This window comes from Cetorhinus maximus, chromosome 3 (assembly GCF_964194155.1).
Source record: "Cetorhinus maximus chromosome 3, sCetMax3.hap1.1, whole genome shotgun sequence".
Lineage (NCBI taxonomy): Eukaryota > Metazoa > Chordata > Chondrichthyes > Lamniformes > Cetorhinidae > Cetorhinus > Cetorhinus maximus.
This window is the reverse complement of record NC_135881.1, coordinates 168736552-168761753: the sequence shown is the minus strand read 5'-3', so window position 1 is coordinate 168761753 and position 25202 is coordinate 168736552. Positions and strand designations below refer to the sequence as shown.

General features: G+C 42.3%; 1 protein-coding gene across 2 annotated transcripts; it reads left to right on the top strand.

Annotated features, from left to right (window-relative positions):
• The first annotated feature begins 1256 nt into the window (after positions 1–1256).
• LOC144679023 (putative 2-ketogluconate reductase) lies at positions 1257–23423 on the top strand. Of its 2 annotated transcripts, none has more exons than XM_078539249.1 (5): positions 1257–1632; positions 4084–4255; positions 13370–13548; positions 13737–13833; positions 23299–23423. In XM_078539249.1, the coding sequence occupies exons 1-5, from the start codon at positions 1257–1259 to the stop codon at positions 23312–23314; spliced, it is 840 nt and encodes a 279-aa protein (XP_078395375.1). In that variant the 3' UTR covers positions 23315–23423. The 2 variants fall into 2 exon arrangements, with proteins under 2 accessions (XP_078395375.1, XP_078395376.1); XM_078539250.1 differs by lacking the exon at positions 23299–23423 and adding an exon at positions 13954–14880.
• Positions 23424–25202: the final 1779 nt, after the last annotated feature.

Below are 25202 nucleotides of genomic sequence, written 5' to 3'. Positions count from 1 at the left end.
CCCACCCCTGACAACCCCAGCTCCGTTCCCCCAACCTTGGAACCCACCCCAACCTCGGACCCCAACTCTCCCACCTCAGACCCTCAGCCCAGGCCTCAGACCCCACAACCTCTGAATGCCTCCACCTCCCCACCCCCCAACTTCCAGCCCCCAGACCTCGGACAACCCCAACCTCAGACCCCCAATATGGCCTCGGAACCCCGCCCCCCGGACCACCCCCCCCAAACCTCGGACACCCCTCCTCGGACCCCCTCCCGACCTCGAACACCCCCCACACCCCTGACCTCAGACACCCCCAGCCCCCACATCCTATCCACTTACCTTAGACACTTACCTTCTCCCTGGCCTGTCAATTTCCCTGGTCCTGTAAACTTGCCTGCTTCGCGGCAGTAAGTGCTGTAAAATAGGGGCGCATGGCCTCCTTGGATACGCTGGATCTAGACTTTGCTGGGGCCTGCGAGGATTCTTTCGATGCAAGCCCCAAGCAGCTCCAGTGAACAGAAGTGGCAATATAATTTTCAAATCCGGGTAAGTGTGCATTTATTTCTTCTAATTTCTACAGGCCAGCGCTTTCCCACGCTAGTTGAAAGTTACGGCCCAATGTGAATAAGGGTGAAGTTACCAACTTCATTGAAAAGACAGAAAGGCAGAGTATTCCTTAAATGGTGAGAGGTTGGGAAGTGTTGATGTTCAAAGGGATCTGGGTGTTTTTGTTCATGAGTCACTAAATGCTAGCATGCAGGTGCAGCAAGGAATTAGGAAGGTATATGGTAAGTTGACCTTCATTGCAAGTGGATTTGAGTACACGAGTAAAGATGTTTTGCTACAATTGTATAAAGCCTTGGTGAGACTGCACCTTGAGTATTGTGTACAGTTTTGGAGAATTTTTTTTCTCTCAGAGGATCATGAGTCTTTGGAACGCTCTTCTTTAAAAGGTGGTGGAAGCAGAGTCTTTGTATATTTTTAAGGCAGAGTTAGATAGATTTTTGATAAGCAAGGGGGTGAGAGGTTATTGGAGGTAGGCAGGAACATGGAGTTGAGGTTACAATCAGATCAGCCATGATCTTATTGAATGGCGGAGCAGGCTCGAGGGATCGAGTGACCTACTCCTCCTAATTCGTATGTTCTTTTGTATCTGTGTCTCATGGTGCATGCATGATGCATCTGATTGATGGGGAAATGGAGAGAAAAGAATCTAGTAATGTAACTTACAAATAATTTACAGAATAACACTGTCTTTCTTTCCCCCATAGACAATGAGTGATCGGGCTCATATTTTAACTTTTGACCTTAATGAAACAGAAGGTATCCTAGTAAGGTATGCAGAAATCATCAAGAAACATTTCAACACCATCTATTTTGAAGAATTCCTGAAAAACAAAGATGAGTTTGCGAATAAACTCCAGGTTATTTGGATATGGAAGCATTTTCCCACAATAGACGAAAAGCTTTTAAAATCTCTACCTTGGCTGAAGGCCATTGTAAGCTTTGGAGCTGGTGTGGACCATCTCAATCTACCGTTAATCTACAGTTTTGGGGTGAAGGTGGCCAACACTCCTCATGTGGTGGACAATGCTACAGCTGAAATGGGCATGGCTTTAATGTTGACATCTGCTAGGAATATACTGGAAGGTAAGATGGGGATGGAAAATGAAAACTATTTGTGCAAAATGGACAAGGGCTGGTTTTGGGAATCTATAACTTTGTGGTTTAATACCAAGGGATAGGGCATGTAAAACATACAAGTTGTAACCATAGAAAGTTACAGCTCGGAAATCGGCTACTTACTTAGACTAACTCCACTCTCCAGCTCTTCTAAAAATCTTTAGAAAATAGCTACCTGCTTCCTTTTGAAAACAATTTATAGAATCTGCTTCACAATGGTATATGGGAAACTCCACGTTCTAACCACCCTCTGTGTAATTCAACAGTAGGTTGGCACTGTATGAAACCAGGGCAAAAATCATGCACTACACTGATATTTCTGTCATCCTCAATTCGCGGGACCGATGATGAGAATAACCCACAAATAGCTCAGGTATTAAAGTGAAGATCTTTGGGGGTTGGAGTAAAGATCTGAAGCAGCCTATCAGCGGCCAGGAAAGCAAGCACAGACATGAAGGAAGCTCTTGTTGTGGTCTCAGACCAGTTGGACATTGAAAGAGTGGAAGCCCTTCCTGGTGATGGATCTCACTGGCCTGGCACTGGGTGCCTTGATGGCCATAGATGCAATAGATGATGCCCTGCACATGGGGGAATCCAGCGATGGAGCCGAAACCCAATGCCCTCTGTGCATGCCTGTCATTAAATTAATGTGCTGTCCAGTTCTGGTAAAGATGGCATCAGTGACCAGAGAGATGCAATGGTTTGCAATGCAGCTGTGTTTGAGATGCCATTAAGGTCTGCATATGTATGTGATCATCTGCCTGGAGTGTTGCAGACTCCTGCAGCACTGGTGTCGATCATCTCCAAGTGGTTCCAGTTTTGGTGGTAGATCCTGTGTTCAAGGTTTGGCCTCCTTGCCTTCTTGTCCTTCTTTCCTTTCCTGTGGCCTCCTGATACCTGGAGCTCTGCCCTTTACGTGGAGGGTGTTGACCCTCATTGTCACTGTGCCCAGATGTGGCAGTTGTGCCCCCATTGCCTGCTGCAGCCTCCTTTCTGGCTACGTGGCTGTCCTTGGCAGCCTTACGCCTTGTTCTTCCACCCCTGTGATGCTAGGGGGCTGCTGACCCCATTCAAAGCCTGGGTACTGGCTCTCCCTGCCACCTGTGAAATGCCAAGTGCACCCTCTTATCAAGCACCGAGTCCCCCTTTGCCCGGTAGACCCTCTTATGGAGCTGGATTGATGCCCTGCAGCAATCTTGACTGACTCCCCACTGTGTGCTCACCACCCCTCAATTGTTCAAAAACTGTCAGCCCATGAAAACCGTGCACCCTTTTAAATATTCCATTCTCTCCCTTCAACAAGCTCGAAACAAGCTTTTTAATAATAATAGATAAAAACAGAAAATGTTGTTAAGCTCAGCAGGTCTGACAGCATCTGTGAAGATGGAAAGCAGAATTAACGTTTCGAGTCCATATGACTTCTTCAGGGCTCCGAAGAAGAGTCATACGGACTCGAAACATTAACTCTGTTTCTCTGTCCAGAGCTGCTGTCAGATCTACTGAGATTTTCCAGCATTTTCTGTTTTTATTTCAGGGGCTGAATCTTCGGCTCAGTGAGCGGGGGCGGGGCCTGCTCGCCAAGGGGTAAAATGATGCGTGGTGTCATCGGGCGTGCGTCCCGACATCACGGCGTGTCATTCAGACTTTCAGTTCGGCGGGCGCGCGCCCAAGTCGGCTGCCAAACTGTCAAAGGCCTATTAAGGCCATTTAACTCTCAATTAAAATAATTAACGGACCTGCCCGTCCAACCTTAAGGTTGGCGGCCAGGCGAAGAGCCCAGGCAGCCTTCGCAATTTTCATGGAATGATTTCATGAATGATTTCAAATTTTGACAAAAATTTTTATTGAAATTAATGCACATGTCCCAGCTCATGTGACAGTTTCATATGAGGGGACATGTCATAAAACTTTTCTTGCCACTTTATTAAACTTTTTGGACTTAAAACTAATCTCCCTGAGGCACCTTAATTGGCCCGCCCACATAAAATGGCGGTGCGGACCCGATTGGGGGCACTGATCAGGTCCGCACCCGCTCCCGCTTCGCCCACCCGACAGGCAGAAAAAGATTTCCAGCAACCGCAGTATTTTGCTTTCAAGCTTCTTAATAAGTTTAATTCACCTTTATTGGGAGGGAAGCAGGATTCCTGCCCCATCTTCCCCCCACAGTGGTGATTATTGCCTGTGCTGGGAGAGGTGCCTTGAAATGGACACACGCCAGTGTCAGTAATTTTGGAGCCTCCATCCTGGCCTTTGGGAAGGGCCCCGAAGATTCAACACTTTGTTTTTCATTGCCAGACTGGGATGATTTTTGTACAGCATTGACCAGTTTACATCTTTTTCCAGCTTTTCAAAAGAAGAAATAAATTGTTGGCCATTCAACTCAATAGCTATTCCTAACTGTGTGCTTTTTAATTTCAGGTCAGAAGATTGCAACTTCTCCAGATACTAAAAGTTATCCTTTGAACTGGTATGGAGTAGAAGTGACTGAGGCCACTCTTGGAATTATTGGAATGGGACGGATTGGATACAAAGTTGCTCAAAGAGCCAAAGGATTCGATATGAAAATCCTGTATCACAACAGGAAGAGGAGGTAGGATTTGTGGAGCATTCCAAGCCTGACCCCTGCACCTCAGGTTTTGACGAGGATTTAAAATTCTAAAAATAAACATCCCACATACAAACTGCCAAGTTCCCTATTGCCATAATATTTACATGTCCTGGATGGGGTTCCTGCTAACAGCAGATGAGGACCTCCTTAAGATTTGAAAGTCACAGCCTGGTGATGGTCCGACATCCCTTAGGGAATCCTTGGTCTTCCAGACCCCTGATGTCCACCAATCTTCAGGAAATGTCAGCCGCAGAAAGCTGTCAATTGTGCTTTGTGAAGAAGGAAAGCCAGCCCTCCTGAGGTTAAGGGACTCCCCAGCCCACTGATTGCTGGGGATAGTTCCCAGGGGTTCCCAACTGTGGTCAAATTCCCGTTCCCATCCATGTAATGAATCTGGTCATATGTTGGGCAAGAGTGCAGCGAGCTTTATTTAAATGAGACCCTACTATGAAGATCGTCAGGCCCCCTACAATCCTAACCTGGCTTGGTGTGCCACCAGGTACCAGACTTGACACATACATATTCAGATGTATATACTCCATACTTCTCCCGAGAGTAGTAATTATTTGAATGGCTTTCTAGGTCACTTCTGATCATTAAGAGGTAACTACATGGCATCATATACAAGCCAAACTGGGCAGGACATTTGTGAGCCTTTTGACTTTTTATAACAACCCAGTATAGCAATTGTTTCTGCTTCTAGACAACAAATATATAGACATATTGAGCTGAATTTTCTTGGCCCCATGGAGAAGGGGGTGGTGTTGACAGTTGGGGGGGCGCGGGAGAAGAAGGCCAGGAAAAAAGGGGAGAGCCATGCTGGGATTGCTCCCTGAAGCCATCTCACTTTTGAGGGTTGTTCCCAGGGGCAGGCTGGGAACAGTTCTGACTGCCCACTCCACGGAGGCATGGAGTCAATTAGGACAATTGAGGCCCTCCCTTGGGTCCATTTTGCAACGGCTCCAGTAGCTTCCCACCATCAAAGTGGGTCCCAATGAATGGGGTCCACATGACAGCAGAGTCACAAGGTCCATGTCCCATTGACAGGGTCGTGGGGATAAAACCACATCCAAAATCAATCCTATAGAGGGCTATTCCTTACATCCCAATGGCCCTCGCTGCTTTGGGCCTCTTTATTTGCTGGCATCTCCAGAGGCAACCAAGGATGCCTCAATGTTGACACGCTCTTGCAATTGCATATCCTGCTTCAGCAGCGCCCAGCTCTCCCAGTTGGTCTGCTGGCTGTCCTGTGCTTTGGGTCCTTAATAAAATGGCAAATGTGGAGGTAGCCAATTAGGAGCTACTCCCTGGAAGTTTGCATCTGCAGATGCACTGATCACATGGGCGGGCCTGGGACCTCTACATGGGCCTAACATCAGGGTCCTGATACCCGCCTGAGAATTCAATCCATTGAATTCAAGAACAGCAAAAACTTGCACTAATATAACGTAGTAGAGTCTGGAGGTCACAAAGGCATACATCAGGATTTCAGCACTAGATGGGCTGAGATGGGGGAATGTTATGGTGGTGGAAATAAGCTGTCTCTGTGATGGAGTGGATATCAGATTAGATGCTGAGTACAATATTGCTGAGATTACAAACAGAATGGGTCATCCAGAGATGGTGACCAGGGAACAGAATGGAATTGGTGGCAAAGTTTCATAGTTTGTGGAGGAATTTGAAGGTACTGGCTTTGGCTTCTCAATGTTCTTGTACCAGCTGTACCTCAGTAGCAGCACTCCCAACTCCCAATTAAATGGTTGTGGGTTCAAGGCAATGCTGCATTGTTAGAAATGTCATCTTTTGAATGAGATTTTATACCGAGACCCCATCTGCCTTCTTAGGTGAATGTAAAAAGATCCTATAGCATTATTGCTAAGAAAATCAGAGTTCTCACTGGTGTCCTGGCCAATATTCACCTCTCCACAAACATACTAAAGTAAATGATCTGGTCATTATCTCACTGCTGTTTTTGGATCTTGCTGTATGTAAACTGACAGCCATGTTTCCTACATCACACTAGTAACCACACTCTTAAAAACTGCCTAATTGACTAAAGTATTTTGGGGTGCTCTGAAGCTGTAAAGACTGCAATATAAAGACAAATTCTTTCTTTATAACTGTGATTATCCAGGACTGGATGTTGATAAGCAGACTGACAAAGCAGAAGCAGTGAAGGGGTCAAGAGAGGTGATAGAGTTTTGGAGCTGGATGTCATCATCATACACATGGGAGCCGGTCGTATGTCATCAGAAGTTGTCAGTAAAAGGGCAGCATGTAGATGAGGATAGGGAGCAGCAAGAATAGATCCTTTGCTGGAAACAGGTCCCAGCCACAAAACAGTTCTTGGCCCCAGATCGAATTGTTCACTATGGCAAATTTCCTCAAATTGTGTCTGTTTATGGGGCTTTCGAGGAAGTCCCTAAAATTAATCATGTTTAAATGTGTAAGGACACAAATAGACAACTTCTAAAAAAAGTTAAATGTTAAACAATATTTAATTTACTAAGTAAATAGCAGATAACACCAAAATAAGAAAAGACAAACCAACTTCAAAATGATTTAAATATTCATAGGTCACTGGGCCAGAGGAGTTTACTGGTCAAAATCTAACAGCACCATGGGTGTACCTACACCACATGGACTGCAATGGTTCAAGAAGGCAGCTCACCACCAGCTTCTCAAAGAGAATTAAGGATGGACAACAAATGCTAGCTTTGCTAGTGACACCTATATCCCATGAAAGAGAAAAAAAACGTATAATAATTAATATGCAAATAAAGAAAGCTCACATTTATATAGCTCCTTATCACAATCCTCAGACTATCCCAAGTGCCATATAGCAAATGAATTGTGGTTGAAACACAGTCACTTTTTTTATGTGAACAAATGAAATGAGCTAATTGCATACAACAGGATCCCATAAACAACCTAATGACCAATTAATCTGATCTTTGGTGTTGAGGGAAAACTGCTGGCCAGAGCACCTGTAGATTTCGCTGTTCTTCAAATTGTGTCAAGGAACTGTCTGCATCTGCCTGAACAGGCAGATTTAATAGCTTAACATGACAGCATGAAAAATAGCACTTCTGGCAATGCAGCACACCATCAGAACTGCTTAGAAGTGCACTGTGTGGATGGAACCCATAACCTTCTCAGAGGTGAGGCCATTACCAAGATGATATAGATAGGCATTTGGCTTAGCTGTAATAATGGGACAGCCAATTAAGAAGCAAAAGGTTTTAGTGAAAAACATGAAAAATCAGCACAATGCTTGACCTCAGTGAAAAAATAAAATTGAAAAAGGTTGAAAGATTTGCAAAATGTGAATTCTGTTCAACCTAAAATTTGTTCAGTTTCCACTTTACTATTAAATAAGCTTGATGCAGCCTTTTCTCTAAGGCCATGGCCAGGATTTTTCAGTTGGCGTTGGGGGATGGGCGTGACACGCCAGCATGTAAAATGACGCGCGATGAAGTTGGGCGTGCATCCCGACATCATCACGCTGTCTCGCGATGTTTCGTTCAGCGGACGCGTGCCGGAGTCGGCTGCACGCCCACCGATATTTAAAAGGCCTATTAAGGCCATTAAGAAAGTAATTAATAACATTATGCCTTACGGTTGGCGGGCAGGCGAAAAGGCCAAGCAGCCTTTATGTTCTTTAGGAAACCTCATCCATGAGCGGGATGAAGTTTCCTAAAGCTTTTATGAATTAAATTTTTTAAATTTCTGAAATATAAAAACATGTCCCATCTCATGTGATACAGTCACATGAGGGGACATGTTTCATTAAGTTTTTATTCCATTTATTTATTTATTTCAAAAGCGCTTCAATCTCCCTAAGGCAGCTCTGTGCCTCAGGGAGATTGAAGTGCTCTTTCGCGCTGGCCCCGACTCTCCCTCCTCCCCGTGCCCGCTCAGGTAGCGCTGAGCGCTACCGCTTACGTCTTATGCTGGGCGGACCTTAATTGGCCCACCTGAGTAAAATGGTGGCGCGGAGCCATTCACGGGCAGCAATCAGCTCCTCGACTGCCTCCACCCGCTCCGGCCGAGCCAGCCCAACATTGGAAAAATTCAGGCCCATTTTTTTAATTCTAGGAGGACTTTGAACTTAGGTCACCTTTTTGAAACATTTAGAAAAATTGGTACCTCTTTTTTTTTCCTCAATATACTATTATTCAAATGAAGAAACACAAATTTGTTTATTTTAGTGCTCTGGCCGTTCACTTCCTTTCTGAAGAGACTAATATCTTTAGATGCAACTCATAGAATCATGAAATGATACAGCACAGAAGGAGGCCATTTGATACATCACACCTGCGATAGCTCTTTGACAAAACTACCCAATAAATTCGGCTCCCTTGTTTTTCCCCATTGTTATAGAGTTGATCTTCAGACAACTTTTCTAAGTGGAAACATCTGGTTTAATTTACAGGACAGCAGCAGCAACTACACATGTCCATCAAATTCCATAACTAAAGAAGTACTCTCCTCTGTAGAGATTCCCTGTGCTGCGTTAGCAGATCACGCAGATCATGTGATCTTACAGCACAAGGATTATTCTTAAAACTACAGTCCAACATTTCCCAAAACAATAACTACTACATTCCTTCCCCTTTAACCTTTCTGTACATTTTGTATTTACGTTGATCTCATGACTTTACAATATTTACAAATGTCATGAAATTACAAGTTCAGTCTTTCAGGTGGTTTCCTGATCCATGTGGAACGTCTCAGCTCCATGACTTCCGATTCTTTTGAAGGAAACACATTTTCTGAAACTGCATTAACATCAGGTACCTCATTAGGCACATGCAGTTCAGTGTCTTCCACTGCGACAGAGACATCGGGCATGTCTGTCCTTGGTTGAGCATCTTCAACAGGAACCACTGGTTCAGTAATGGTTACAGGTGGAACAATATCTTGTTGGATTATCTCTCTTTCTCTTATATGATCCACATACTAATGGGTGATCCGGCCTTCCACTTCTACGTTGTACGACAATGGACCGGTCACTGAACTTACTTTGCCAGGTAACCAGTTCGGTCCTCCACCAAAATTCTTTACATATACTGCTTCTCCAACACTAAGTTGTCACTCACAACAATGCAAATCATGAGTCGCTTTTTGGTTTCCTTGACTTTTCTCCACCTTCCCCATAAAATTGGGTGTAATGGAGCTGCCACCAGCAACCTTTGTAGCTGCTTACGTTGCACATGGATCAGAAAACCACCTGAAAGACTGAACTTGTAATTTTATGACCTTTGTAAATATTGTAATGTCATGAGATAAATATCCTTGTAAATGCAAAACGTACAGAAAAGTTAAAGGGAGAGGAATGTAGTAATTATTGTTTTGGGAAATGTCGGACTGTAGTTTTAAGAATAATCCTGTGCTGTAAGATCACATGATCTGTGTAAACCAATGTGTTGGCAGCGCAGGGAACCTCTAGAGAGGAGAGTACTTCTTTAGTTATGGAGTTTGATGGACGCATGTAGTTGCTGCTGCTTCCTCTCATTTTTCGTTTAGCGGGGGCTGTTTCCCACTTTGCGGCGGAGTCTTGGCTTTTCACGTCACTTTCGGCTGACTGTTCCCGCCCAATTTGGAGCATGGCACCATTTTGCGTCCCTTGAATTGCTTGTGAATCCCTTACAGCACTTTCCATCGCCAGCGCTATTTCTAATGCTTTCTTAAAATCAAGATTCACTTCAATCAGGAATCTTCGCTGAATAGTGTCTTCCTGCACGTCACATACCAAACGATCCCTGAGCATGTCATCCAGGGTTTCACTGAAATCACAATATTCCATTAGTTTTTTAAATTTTAACAACGTAGATTGCAATTGTCTCACCGGGCTCTAGTCTGTGAATTGAACCTGAACCTCTGCATTGTGGCTGAGGGCTTGGGTGGAAAATGTCCTTAACGAGGTCTACTAATTCACTGAAAGTCTTTGAATCTGGGGCAGTAGGGGACATCAAGCTTCAAATTAAACCGTAGGTCTTGCTCCCACAATTACTCAGGAGGATCACTCTCTTCTTTTCTTCCCCTGTGATTTCATTTGCTTGAAAGAAGAACGCAAGACGTTCTATATACTGAGACCAATCATCTGTGCCTGGTTCAAAGGGATTGATTCTGCCAAACTGTGGCATTTCAGATGAGTATATCTTCTGTTATTTTTAACGAACATAGATACTCACAAATTGCTGGGCAAGGTACAGCACCAAATCTGATTTATCCTCGTCGCCGGTTTGTTATAGAGTTGATCTTCAGACAACTTTTCTTAGTGGAAACATTTGGTTTTGTTTACAAGACAACAGTAGCAATTGCACGTGTCCATCAAATTCCATAACTAAAGAAGTACTCTCCTCTGTAGAGGTTTCCTGCATTGCTACCACATTGGTTTACACAGATCATGTGATCTTACAGCACAAGATTATTCTTAAAGCTACAGTCCAACATTTCCCAAAGTAATAATTACTACACCCATGATCTTGTAATTTTGCCATTTAAATATTTATCCATTTAGATTTAGAAAAATAACATGGATCTGCTTCCACTACTCTCTCAGGCAGTGCATTTGAGATCACAATATGTCGCTGTGTAAATTTTGTTTCCTTCAAGTCGCCACTGGTTGTTTAGTCAATCACCTCAATTCAGTGTTCTCCAGTTTCCAAACTTTATGCCACTGGAAACAACTGTTTCTCATTTACTCTATCAAAGCCTTTCTTGATTTTGAACACCTCTATCAAATCTCCTTTTAACTTTCTTTGCTCTAAAGATAACAGCAGGTTTTCCAGTCTCTTCAAATAACCAAAATCCCTCATCCCTGGTACCATTCTAGTAAGGCCCTTCTCCATGTCTCTAAGGCCTTGACATCTGTCTTAACACGTTGTGCCAAGAATTGAACATTATACTCAGCTGAAGCCTACAGGTTTAGCAGAACCTTCTTGTTTTTCTATTCTATCAGACAGATTTTCATGTTTGAGTTGGAATTGACAGTCAAGAAAGATCCTGAGGTTGCTATCATGCCTCTTACCCGGGAGTGCCGACCAATGCAATTTTCATCTGGGAGAGATGAGGACAGCCTGGATTCGGACTGATGCTGAGGTGGTCAGGTTAAAAGGCCCACCTCTGCTTGCAGAGACATTGGCTCAGTTCTGCAGATCAGTGTGAGGCCCCACCAATCCTTTCCCCCTTACCCTCACCCTCCTCAACCCATCCATACCTTCGCTCAGCCCACCATACCCCCCTCAGCACTCTCCATAACTGCCTCAACCCATCCACCCTGTATCCGCTATAAATAGAACTCAGGAGCCCCATAATAATATTTGGATGCTTTTTTAAGCATATAGATCTGTCAAAATAAGAAAACATTACTTGAGAACCACTTTAAAAAAATTATCCTCTTAGATATCAAGATAAACAGGTTCACATTCCCCTGGATAGATGAGTGAACAGATTCTCCTGAACCAAATCCATTTGTGGCTTGAAAGGCAGCCAAGCGTTCATAATGACATGCCACTGAACAACAGTGTGAATAAACCCTCCTGTGCTAAATCCATTAGAGCCTTTAAACACAGCCAGAAGTTCAGGCATCTGTCAAAGTATTTAAGTAGCCAAACAAGTTGGTGAACTCCAAGGAACAAATGAAAACAATGGGGACATTTCACACAATCAGCTCTGGATTTCAAATTGAGCAAGTCTTTCAAAATTGTACAATTCAAAATAGCACTTCATCCAGTGTATAATCACTCTAACACATCTGAAGACTTTTTCACTTGCACAGTGCTTTTCTTTCTCTTGACAGCTTGCTAGTTGTCAGAAATGACAACCTGGCAACCATATTATTTAATGGTCACTTACCTTTTCAAAATTTAGCACTGTAGTAAAAGTAGATATAACTTATGATACAGCTTTCCATTATAACAATTGAAGCAGGCAACACATTTTGTACTTACCTTTCGTATGGTTCCTGCCTCCAATCATGATTCACCCCTAGTTCCCGACACCTCTGTGCTGTGATTTACGTCACCTAGCAAAACCAGTCCACCTGCATCAAAATTGTGGAAGTTTGGAAAAGCTCACTTTCGCAATGTTGCTAGCAATGTTGGGATAGCAGCATGCAGCTCCTTACCTGCCCACTTTTCCCACACCATTGAAAATTGCTGGTGCCAGGAATGGGGACGGGAACCATGGATTTGGCTCCTGCCTGCCATTTTTAAAGCCCACCAAACACACTTTGGCCATACATTGGGATAGGAAAATCTGGCTTTATGTCTCTATTAATAAAGCCAAGGATCCCATAAGCTTTGTTAATTGCCTTCTCAATTTTTTCTGCCATCTTCAAAGATGTGCTTTCATAGACCCAGGTCTCTTTGTTTCTGCACCCAATTTAAAATTGTGCCAATTCTTAGAATTACTTAAAATCTACCTCTCATGTACACATCACCAAACCACCCCTTCAATTTCTCATTGCTATCTGCTTCAGTTACTCCATCTCAGTGAGTTCCACCTTCTCACTGTAAAGAAACTTTTAAAATTCTTGATTTATTAATGACTATCTTATTGTTCTGGACTCTCCCACAAGCGGAAGCCGTTTCTCCATACCCACCCTATCAAATGGATCTCTATGAGATGTCTTCTTAGTCATCGCTTTTCAACAGAAAATGGCCTCAACCTTCTCAATCCTTCCATACAGTTGCATCCTCTCGTTTCTCCCAACCTGGATTTTGTAAATCTTTTCTGTACTTTCTCCACTGCTTCAATGTCCTTTTTGTAGTATGGGAACCACAATTGCACATAGTACTCCAAGTGTGGTCTAACTGAGGTTCCAAATAAGTTTTACAGCACCCTGATGTTTTTTGTACTTTAGCAATGGGATGGGCTTATTGTCAGTAAGCAACAGATGATCTGAATTTGGAGATGAATTTAATGCCCTTTTGAAAGACCCCATTGAACAAAACTGGACAGTGAAAGGATTAAACAAAAGAAATGATTTTTCACAGACCTATTGCTATTAGTAACCAAGATGTATAGCAGGTGCTCAAAATTCAGTTCCTTTGTATTAATTACAACACTTGCCTGATCTATCCTTAGGACTGAGGAAGAAGAAAAACTGTTCGGGGCCCGTTACTGTGCAAAGATTGATGATCTCCTCCAGGAGTCAGACTTTGTGATGTTGGTAGTAAATCTGACTCCTCAAACCTGCAAACTGATTGGGGAAAGAGAGCTTAGTCTAATGAAACCCACCGCCACTCTCATCAATATCTCCCGAGGTGATGACATTTATTTCAATTAGAGTTAATGATTGTAGTAAAAAAATCTTATGATAAATTCCTGCAGCACAATTGTTGTTAAAAGATATAGAACTGCTACCTCACAGATGAGGTTTTAGTACATTTACAATTCATGTTCCTCTTTTAGTAGAATATGAAATCCAGACTAATTGAGTTTGCTTTCCAAGGTGGAGTAGTTGATCAGGATGCTTTGGTGAAAGTGCTTCAGAATGGGGTCATTCGTGCAGCAGCTTTGGATGTTACTGATCCAGAACCACTTCCAAGGTATGTTGTCACTTTCACTAATTGAACATAGCAGAAATTACCATTTGAAAAGTAGAACACATTAATTGAATTATAGAAACCCAGCAGAAATTAGGTGATAAACCCTGTTTTTTTTTAAAGAGGTCATCCTTTGCTACACTTACCAAATGTTATTCTAACTCCTCATATTGGAACTGCCTCTGAGAAGACCTATAATAAAATGCTGGAGAGAATGATTGAAAATACTTTGGCTGCTGTTCGTGGGCTTCCAATTCCTGATGAAGTGCCACCATATGATGGATACAAATAATAGATTTAGTACATTGTAGGAATGAATTCCTCAGCATCGTTTTTTTTTAAAAGAAGAGTGGTAACAGTTGCAATTAGAAATAAGGTTTTGTTTTCCCTCTTCACCCAAAACATAAATAGTTCATATAAAGGGTTTGTGGGATTTCTCTCTTCCCTCCTTCCATATCAACCCTCATGGCAAGCACAACAACCGTCATGTAGAGATGACAAAAAGAACAAATTAAAGGAGAAGGTACCTGACTCAGTTAGCAAAACAGTATCACTCAGTGTCATATGGTGCAAAGTGAGCTTATTATCAGAAGCTGGCCAATGGCAGCCCATCTGTGAGTGTTTGCAACTGGCTAAAACAATAAACTGAAAAATATTCTCACACTCCAAGGAGCCACAATGGCTAAGTGGCCTGCTCTCTGAAGTGTGAGAAGCTTGAATCCATTGGCTATAGTGGCTGGCAAGTTTTTGTTCCATAAACCCACCTCTTCCCTGAGATCAGTAAAGACAAGATTAATAGTCTGATGTACGGACATTGTGTGAATTGAGTAAACTGAATTGACAACTACTAGTCTTAACTAACACATTACTAAACATGATAATTTTTTTCCTATATATATTGGAGTGGTCTGTGAAGGCTGCATTGTGGGTTTTCACTGTCTGAGAAGCAGCTATGTTGTAATTGGTTTAGAATAATTGTCACAGAAAGATATCATTACATATTTCCATTACAATTATGGTATGCAAAATCACACCGTGATTAAGATGCCTCATATGAAAAGAAAAAAAATTGCAATTATATAGAAAAAGGTGTAGGGACTCATCTGACTGGATCATGGCTTAAAGAGAATTGAGCAGGATTTGAAATGTTCCCAAATTTCTGTCCCTAAAATTAATTACTGGAAAATCCAGAACATTCACACTCCCAATTCTCTATTTTGCAAACTCATTGAACAAGGCTCTGCAGCTGGGGTAACAACAAACAAAATGTACAATTATATTAAAGCCGCATTGAGTACAGTCAGCCACAAACCAGGTCCGCCATTCTTGTTTTTGGAGAAAAGGAAGTTGGATGGGTAGGTGCCAAATGACTGAATTTACTGAAAGCCTTAAAAATGCCACAGAACTGCTTTGCAATTCATCCTTTGGTCTATTTGTGGTGCCGAACAAGGTAAAAATGGATAACAGAAAACATGTTGTGAATACATTGGTCAACTGTTAAGTTAATTGTGCTGATTGTTTCAAATATCTCACTCTAGGCAAATAAATTAAAGCTAATTCCATTCATTGGAAATGCTATCACTTAATGATCAAATTATTTTAAATTGTTTGAAACTTTGTCAGATACAAACAACTATCACAAAACCAATTAAATCAAATGAAGACACTGTTTGTGGACAACATAGACTATGTACCGATAAAAGTAACATTTGTAACAATAAAGCTATAAAAATTTAACAAATCAGTGAAATACAATTAAAATGATGCATTTAAATCTCTGTGGACTGATGCAGCATTTTTCCTCTTAAGGGTCCAACCCTTTCCTTGGCCTAGTCTTGGGTTGTGGCTAATCTTGAAGTTTAGTTTCCTTACTTTGGCTATTTTTATGATTCTTATGGAGCATCTGCACATCAGTGATCTAACTCCACCGGCTACCCAATTATAATATATAAGATGGTTAATTTCAGCTTAAAGGGTGTCTGAAGCGTCCACCTGTCTGCACTATTGACTGCACTGTCATTTGCGTGCAGCCAAACATGCCTCAGTTAAACCCAGATGTTTGTGTGTTGGAGCTAGGTTACGATCACACTTCAGGGCATTATTACTGCTTTCTTTCACTGTTGTAATGGTAGAGGATGAAAGATAAAGAAAAAGAAAGCATTTGATTTTTTTATAGCACCTTGTAACACCTCTGCAGTTGTTAAAGCAAAAGGACCTGAGCTAAACAGTGTCATGTTAAAGGAAAAGCCCATTGGGCTGAAGTGATTTCTCTTGTGGTTTGGTAGGTAAGCTATTTGTATTCGTTATTAAGAGACAGTGAATAAAGAAAAACTGTTTCCAATGGCTGAAGTGCCTCTAGCACAAATTTAAAGATTTAAAAACAAATCAGAGGTCACATAAGGAAATTATTTTAATGCAGCTTAGGTTTAAAATGCAAAGCTTGAATTGGATTTTTTTTATTCATTCAAGGTTATGTGGGCTTCGCTGGCCAGGCCAGCATTTATTGCCCATTCCTAATTGCCCTTGAGAAGGTGGTGGTGAGCTGCCTTCTTGAACCACTGCAGTCTATGTGGTGTTGGTATAGCCACAATGCTGTAGGAGGAGTTCCAGGATTTTGATCCAGCAACATTGAAGGAACAGTGTTATATTTCCAAGTCAGGATGGTGTGTGGCTTGGAGGGGAACTTCCGGGTGGTGGTGTTCCCATGTATCTGCTGCCCTTGTCCTTCTAGGTGGTGGTGTCGTGGGTTTGGATGGTGCCGTCTAAGGAGCATTGGTGAGTTCCTGCAGTGCATCTTGTAGATGGTACACACTGCTGCTACTGTGTGTCGGTGGTGGAGGGAGTAAATGTTTGTGGGTGGGGTGCCAATCAAGCGGGTGGCTTTGTCCTGGATGATGTCAAGCTTCTTGAGTATTGTTGGAGCTGCACTCATCAAGGCAAGTGGACAATATTCCATCACACTCCTGACTTGTGCCTTGCGGATGGTGGACAGGGTTTGGGGAGTCAGGAGGTGAATTACTTGCCGCAGGATTCCTAGCTTCTGATCTGCTCTTGTAGCCACAGTATTTATATGGCTAGTCCAGTTCAGTTTCTGGTCAATGGTAACCCCCAGGATGTTGATAGTGGGGGATTCAGCAATACTAATGCCATTGAATGTCAAGGAGGGATGGTTAAATTCTCTCTCGTTGGAGGTGGTCATTGCCTGGCACTTGTGTGGTGCAAATATTACTTGCCACTTGTCAACCCAAGCCTGGGTGTTGTCCAGGTCTTACTGCATTTGGACAAGGACTGCTTCAGTATTTGAGGAGTTGTGAATGGTGCTAAACATTGTGCAATCATCAGCAAACATTCCCACTTCTGATCTTATGATGGCAGGAAGGTCATTGATGAAGTAGCTGAAGATGGTTGGGCCTAGGACACTACCCTGATGTCCTGGAGCTGAGATGACTGACCTCCAACAACCACAACCCTCTTCCTTTGTGCTAGGTATGACTCCAACCAGCGGAGAACTTCCCCCTGATTCCCATTGCTAGGGCTCCTAGATGCCACACTCGGTCAAATGCAGCCTTGATGTCAATGGCAATCACTCTCACCTCACCTCTGGAGTTTAGCTCTTTTGTCCATGTTTGAACCAAGGCTGTAATGAAGTCAGGAGCTGAGTGGCCCTGGTGGAACCCAAACTGGGTGTCAGTGAGCAGGTTATTGCTAAGTGCTGCTTGATAGCACTGTCGATGTCCCCTTCCATCACTTTACTGATGATCGATAGTAGACTGATGGGGCGGTAATTGGCCAGGTTGGAATTGTCCTGGACATATCTGGGTAATTTTCCACATTGTTGGGTAGATGCCAGCGTTGTAGCTGTACTGGAGCAGCTTGGCTAGGGGCACGGCAAGTTCTGGAGCACAAGTCTTCAGTACTATTGCCAGAATATTGTCAGGGCCCACAGTCTTTGCAGTATCCAGTGCCTTCAGCTGTTTCTTGATATCATGTCGAGTGAATTGAATTGGCTGAAGACTGGCATCTGTGAAACTGGGAACCTCTCAAGGAGGCCAAGATGGATCATCCACTTGGCATTTCTGGCTAAAGATTGTTGCAAGTGCTTCAGTCTTATCTTTTGCACTAAAGTGCTGGGCTCCCCTATCATGGAGGATTGGGATATTTGTAGAGCCTCCTCCTCCAGTGAGTTGTTTAATTGTCCACCACCATCATGACAATGTGGCAGGACAGCAGAGCTTAGATCTGATCTGTTGGTTGTGGAATCGCTTAGCTCTATCACTTGCTGCTTATACTGCTTGGCCTACAAGTAGTCCAGTGTTGTAGCTTCACCAGATTGACAACTCGTTGTTAGATATGCCTGGTGCTGCTCCTGGCATGCCCTCCTGCACTTTTCATTGAACCAGGGCTGATCCTCTAGCTTGGTGGTAATGGTAGAGTGGGGGATTTGCCGGGCCATGAGGTTACAGGTTATGGTCGGGTAAAATTCTGCTGTTGCTGACAGCCCACAGTGCCTCATGGATGCCCAGTTTTGAGTTGCTAGATCTATTTGAAATCTATCTCATTTAGCATGGTGGTAATGCTACACAACACGATGGAGGGTATCTTCGATATGAAGACAGGACTTCGTCTCCACAAGGGATGTGCAGTGGTAACTCCTACTGATACTGTCATGGACATATGCATCTGCAGCAGGCAGGATGATGAGGATGAGGTCATGTATGTTTTTCCCTCTTGCTGGTTCCCTCAACTGCCCATAGCTATATCCTTTAGAACCCAGCCAGCTCAGTCTGTGGTGGTGCTCGCTGGGAGATCTTCACATGTCGTGGGAGCGATGGATTTCAGGGTTCAGGACCTACTTACTCTCTACAAAGATGGACAATCAGATGTAGCAGTGATCTGTGAGAGAGTGATGATTGAACGATATACATGCCAGGGAAACAGTGAGCCCATCAAACACATGTGGCACTGTTGCGGCAATTGGTTTCTAGATGCAAATTTGGTACACTAACCAATGAACTAATTTGTGACAAATTAATTGAAAAGACTTCAATTCTATGATTTAGGGAAAATCTCCTTATGGAGGATGATAATTTAACCCTGGAAAAAGCTATGACCTTGGTTGTCCAAATCAAATATGCAATGTTACATTTAAAGAGGTTACACAACGAAACACCCTCAGACTTCGGGTTGCAGACACAGCTTGTCCAACCATCTCAAGTGCATGGGTTACAGACAAGTAGGTCTCAGTAATCTCATCAACATGTGACCCATCACACTCAGATACCTTCAAAACAGTGCCCAAATTGTGGACATGTTCATCGAGTCACAACGCCATGTCCAGCTCAAGGGTTAAAATGCAAATCATGCTTTAAGTGGAACCATTTTGCAAAGCTGTGCAGATCATCGAAGGAGAAGACTCGATGGGTTTGACATGTGAAAGAATGTCTTCCTGAGAGTGAGGTATGACATGTATATACCATCACAAAAGGTAAAACACCAAGTAATTTTAAGGAGTGCTCAGTTGAGATCATGGGAATCTCAGTGTCACTGCTAATTGATGTTGGTGTGAAAGTATCTATGATGAGTGATAAACTGTACCATCAAAGTTTTTTGCAACTCTCCCTCACTCCTGAGACATACACTCTTCAGGCTCATAATGTCTCTCTCATTCTGGTTTTGGGAATGATCACAGTTCAAGTCCACTACAAAAACATCACCCTAGACAGGTTTACTTTCTTTATAGCTAAAGTTAGAAGGTTTGGATTCAAACTTGAAGACCCCACTGGAACAAACATTAATGTGATTGCTAGTGCAGACTATATATGCCAGTATCCTTTCTTATTTATTGGATTAGAGAGATCAAGGGGTACTGTGATGCTCCTCCTGTTGACACATCAATTCCACCAGTTTCGCAAAATTTGAGACAGTTGCCATTTGCAATCCACGCTGAAGTGTCATGGGAGCTGCAACGACTAGAAGCAGGTGAATTGACTCATTGTCATGCATATCAAATTTAGCCATTGCACAATGCAAAAATGGCAAACTTAAATTATGCATCGACCTTAAGGCGATCGACAAAGCTATCATTCCAGAAAAGTATCTTACAGCTTCTGTTACTCAATAAAGTGTGTTTCAGTCCAGCAGAATGCTCAATGGACTAAGTTCAGCACCTAGCACATTCCAGAAGATCATTTCTTCAGTCTTGTCAGACATTGAGACTCAACCTACTTGAGGACACCATAGTCCATGGAAAGGGCAAAACAGAACACAATCAGCAGTTATCAGCAATGCTCACTTGACTTGCACAGCACAATTTGATGCTAAACAAGGACAAATGCATATTCACAGCACCCAAGATTGACTTTCTAGGGTACAGAGTAGCAGCAGCTGGCGCAAAGCCTACTGATGACAAAGTCAAAGCCATTCATGTACTTCCTCAGTATCTCTAACCTTTATCACAAATTTGTTCCTAAGTACGCAGAGATCATGGAGCCTCTTTGAAAGCTACTGCACATAGATTCACAATGAGAGTGGCCAATTGCGTAGCAAAAAGTGTTTGATACATTAAAGGTGAAGATAGCATCTCTGCCCATCCTCATGAATTTCAACCCACGTGAGGAAACAAATTCCACAACAGATGCAGCTGGAAATGTGATTGGGGCTGTACTCTCACAGTACATTGAAGGAAATGAATGACCAATCACTTATGCATCACTCCCGCTGTTGGAAACTGAATTCAAATGCTCTACTAGAGAACAGAAGCACTTATGCCTGTGAATTTTGTACATGTAAATCTGCAGTAGAAAGTTCACTCTCTGCACTGATCACCAAGCACTGACTACACCATTAGTTACATCAGGATCTGGTCATCAACCTCCATGCATCTATAGAGGTCAGATTGTCTTCATTGGTATAACTTTGAGGTTGAGTTTTTCACAGGTCCATGCAACCAAGTTATCATCTGCCTCATCAAGCTGATCATGCAGAACCACACCCACAAGTTCATACATCTCAGCGTAGTCATCAGAGACCTTCATATGTCAAAGACTATTTCTGTACGTAGAGTTCAGTTTGTCTGTTTTTTCCAAGAAATCAATGTACATATGTTTGTTGTTTAGGATGGTTTAATTTAAAATAAGGTATTTCGTTTTACAAGGAGGAAAAAATGTAGTGATTGAATTGTTCAGTGTTTGATTATGTGAATCTGTTTACTATTGATGCTCACTGTGCTTGATTGGTTAAGCCTGGGTGTGGACTTAGCGAAAAGTAAGTAAACTGTAGAAAGAGCTGGAAAGCAGAGCTGAAGCATGGAGTAGACATTTTAAAGCAATGTAAATAAAATCTGTTACTTCCGCAGAATCTAGTGTTATCTCTGCATAAATCTGAAATATAAAACATACAGCACCAATAGCCTACATAATATCGACATATGGATCTTCCTCATGTTCAACATAGTCATCATTATCGGTAATACTGGTAACTTCAGCATCATCATTCCATGAGTAATCTTCCTTGGTACTGTCAAGCGCATTCGATATTCCACATTCTAGAAATTATCTTTTGACAACATTGGGATCAAGTTCATTCTACGCATCTATGACCCAATGACGCAATGTTGCTAGGGAGGGTACTTGCATATTTCCGCCCTTACTGAATGTTTATCTTGCCTTTCAACATCAATTGTGATTACTGTCTTTGAGAGATTTGTTTATACACACATGCAAGGGCTGAACAATACTCATAAGACTGCCAGGAATAATTGCCATGTTGACGTTGGTTGATCTCACATCACAGGCTATATCGTTGACAAGGTGGGATTTGAACATGTCCCAGCTGAGCAAACACTTTTCTTTGCATAATCCTGCTGGTATTTGACAAGGTGGGATTTGAACATGTCCCAGCTGAGCAAACACTTTTCTTTGCATAATCCTGCTGGTATCGAATTCCACAATGCTTTGATCTATTTCTTGCAACCAGATTCATCCATCCAGTCTTTCTCATGATCATGGACGTCAACGCCTTTCTAAAATTTCTCTTTGGGGAGGGTTTTGTGTTTGAATATCACAATAGGCTTTAATTTTGTGCCAAGCGACAGACAAGGTGGAACCACTAAGAATCATGTATTTTTGTGGCCAGTCATATTTACAAGGGCGGTTTTTTCACCAAACTTGGCAACTCTCTTTTTGCTGGCATGTCAAAATTAATCGGTGTTTCACTCATATTTCCAATGCAGGCCAATCGATAAATATTCTCCTCTCAATGTCGGATGGCAAAACGGTAGAACTTGTTGATTTCATCATAGGGTTTAGATGGCAGATGCTGTGAAAATTTTGCTTTCTGATGGAGTACTAAATTGTGCCTTTTCATGACCACTGTGACTCCTGTCGCCAACCAGAAAGGCGTCAGAAACAGTTGTGCATGCACACACACTACACGTTGCAACCGCCGATGCTTGCACAACTTTCCGGTCGGCAGTAGGAGAGTGTTACGCAAATCCCAATCGCTGCACAGCCCAGCCAGTTCATTCGATAGGTAATTAGGCACTTAATCCCAGAGTTATTGTCTTGAACCCCACATTGGACGATAATTTTTTGATTTAATATTTATCTATTTATATTTTTTCTTCAAGACTCTGAACAACTGTGGTGAATAAAGGCCCTTATTATACAGAATGAATAGGGACTTTCCAGGACTGCCCAGCTCCCAAAGAATACATTCATTTGTAGAAAATTGTAACCGTTCGCAAATGATGTAAAATGGAGTAAGCCTATACATTTTGATGCTTATCAAAGGCTTCTTGATAACATCTGCAAAAAGTCCTATTTAAAAAATAATACCCCAATGTATTTCTGATGAGAAATTTAATAATAATGACTGACAAATGAACAGAATATTTTGAGGAACAGTCAATCCTGACATGATATTGTTTTAATTTACTCCCTAATAATAGGTTTTAGTTTGCTTCTCAAAACTTAAAAATTTTGCAAGTGATAAAATGTGTTATAAGACACCAGCTGTACTTAAAAGCACCTCACTTCCTGCTACTGACACCGTTTCTGCACATGTGCAGGAAGTACTCCCCCTACTGTTGCAGCAAAAATAAATGCAGCCTTTCGTAAATCTTGTGCACCATCTCGAACTTGCCTTGAATTTTGGAATACAATCTTTCTTCGCTTCTTTGAGGCAGTAGAGTCAGATTGCACCGCTGGTGATAATAATGACGTTCATTAACCCATTCTGCCACTTTTTTCTCCAGCTTAGGCCACTTGCTCGATCCTCCTCTGTTGGTGCATTTATTCTTCAGCATCTTTTCTAGTTAATTAGAGACCTAGTGAATTAGATACCTTTTTCCAGTCTTTAACTATTTTCTCAGAAGCATGATTCTTCAGCATTAAGGGAAATTAGTCTTCTTGGCAAATGCTACAATTTTCATTTTAAATTGAGCTATGTATTTGTTATTCCTTCTCGAAGGCATCATGAGAGATGATGTGGCACCCATTAGCCTTGTCGATTGGTTGGGAGATTGCAGCTAGAATTGGTGGAGGGAAAATCTAAAGATTCCCGCACGTACTTTTAATGAGCCATGGTAATTACCGGTAAGTAATTAATAATCTCAAATTCCACACTTCCTTTCTTTCAACCGTCCCAGTCTTTCTCATGGTCATGGACAACAACGCCTTTCTGAAATTTCACTATGGAGAGAGTTTTGCGTTTGAATATCACCAGTGGCTTTAATTTTCTGCCAAGCGGCGTACAAAGTAGACGCAATGTGGATCATGTAATCTCGTGGCTAGTCATCGTTACAGGGACGGTTTCTTCACCAATCTTGGTAGCAGTTTTTTTTGCTGCCATGTCAAAGTTCATCGATTTTTCTTCCATATTTCCAGACTCTGAAAATTAGGGTCCACTTTTACACAAGGTATATGAAAAATTCTGTTTTTTACACCAGTATATACAGTAAAGGTACATTCCTACCTTACACCGAAATTCTCATTAACTCTACGTACTGAAATAAAGCCGTCAATAATAACAATTTAATACAAAAATACATTTTTGTCATAAGAACATTAAATGCTGTTTAAAAATGGGTTAATGTAAATTTACATCTGCTATCCCCACACTGCCAACTCAAGTTCCCAGCAACGTTTCCTTTAAAACTTTGTTGTTGTGCTTGGCCAGTTTTTCAGTGCATGGTCCCTTTAATTATTTTTGTGCAACTGTTTTGTGGGAACGTTAGTCCCCAGCCTCTTGTTCTGATCCGTATGATGTATAAAAATAGTTGCTGCCCTAAAACCTTTATTTACATATCATGACATAAGATGTAACGCCCCAATGTACAAAGGTACAAATCAGAACATTCCTGATTTCATAAAAAAGACATCTCAGAAATACTGGTGTGGAAGCTTGTATCACCAAAGCAGATGCAACGGAGACAGAGGAACTGGGAGAATGAAATGGAGTCCTTTCAGGGGTCAGGCGTGAGGAAGTGTAGTTGAGGTAGATGCAGAAGTCAGTGGGCTTATAATTAATATAAGTTGATAGCCTAATCCCAGCTATGGAGGCAGAGAAGTCAAGGAATGGAATGGAATGGAAGGGAAGAGTGGGAAATGGACTGTGTAAAACTGAGAGAAGGGTGGAAATTGGAAGTAAAATTGATTAAGTTTTCCAATTCAGGGCAAGAGCAGGACACAGCACCAATATAGTCATCAATGAACTGGAAGAAGAGTTGAGGGAGGGGACCTGTTTGGGTAATAGCAACACCTTTAATTTGGAGGAATGAGATGAATTAAAGGAGAAATTGTTCACTGAGAGAACAAGTTCAGCCAGGTGGAGGGGAGTGGTGGGCAATGGAAACTGCTTGAGCCTCCATTCAAGGAAGAAGTGGAGAGCCCTCAGACCAAATGGAGGTGTAGAGAGATTGGACATTCAGGGTGAAGAGGGGACATTAGGGCCAGGAAATTGGAAACTTTTAAAGTGATTGTGGACATCAGAAGAGTCAAGGATATAAGTTGGGAGAGGCTACACAAGAGGAAAAAAATGGAGTCAAGGTAGGAATGCACTGCAGCAACTGACTAAGGTTGCTTCAATAGCACCTTCCAAATCCGGGACCTCTACCAAGGGCAGTAAATGTATGGGAACACCGCCACCTGCAAGTTCGCCTCCAAGCCACACACCATCCTGACTTGAAATATATCACTTTTCCTTCACTGTCGCTGGGTCAAAATGCTGGAATTCCCTCCCTAACAGCACTGTGGATGTACCTACACCACATGGACAGCAGCGGTTCAAGGCGGCAGCTCACCAAAACCTTCTCAAGGGCAACTAGGGATGGGCAATAAATGCTGGCCTAGACAGCAATGCCCACATCACATTAA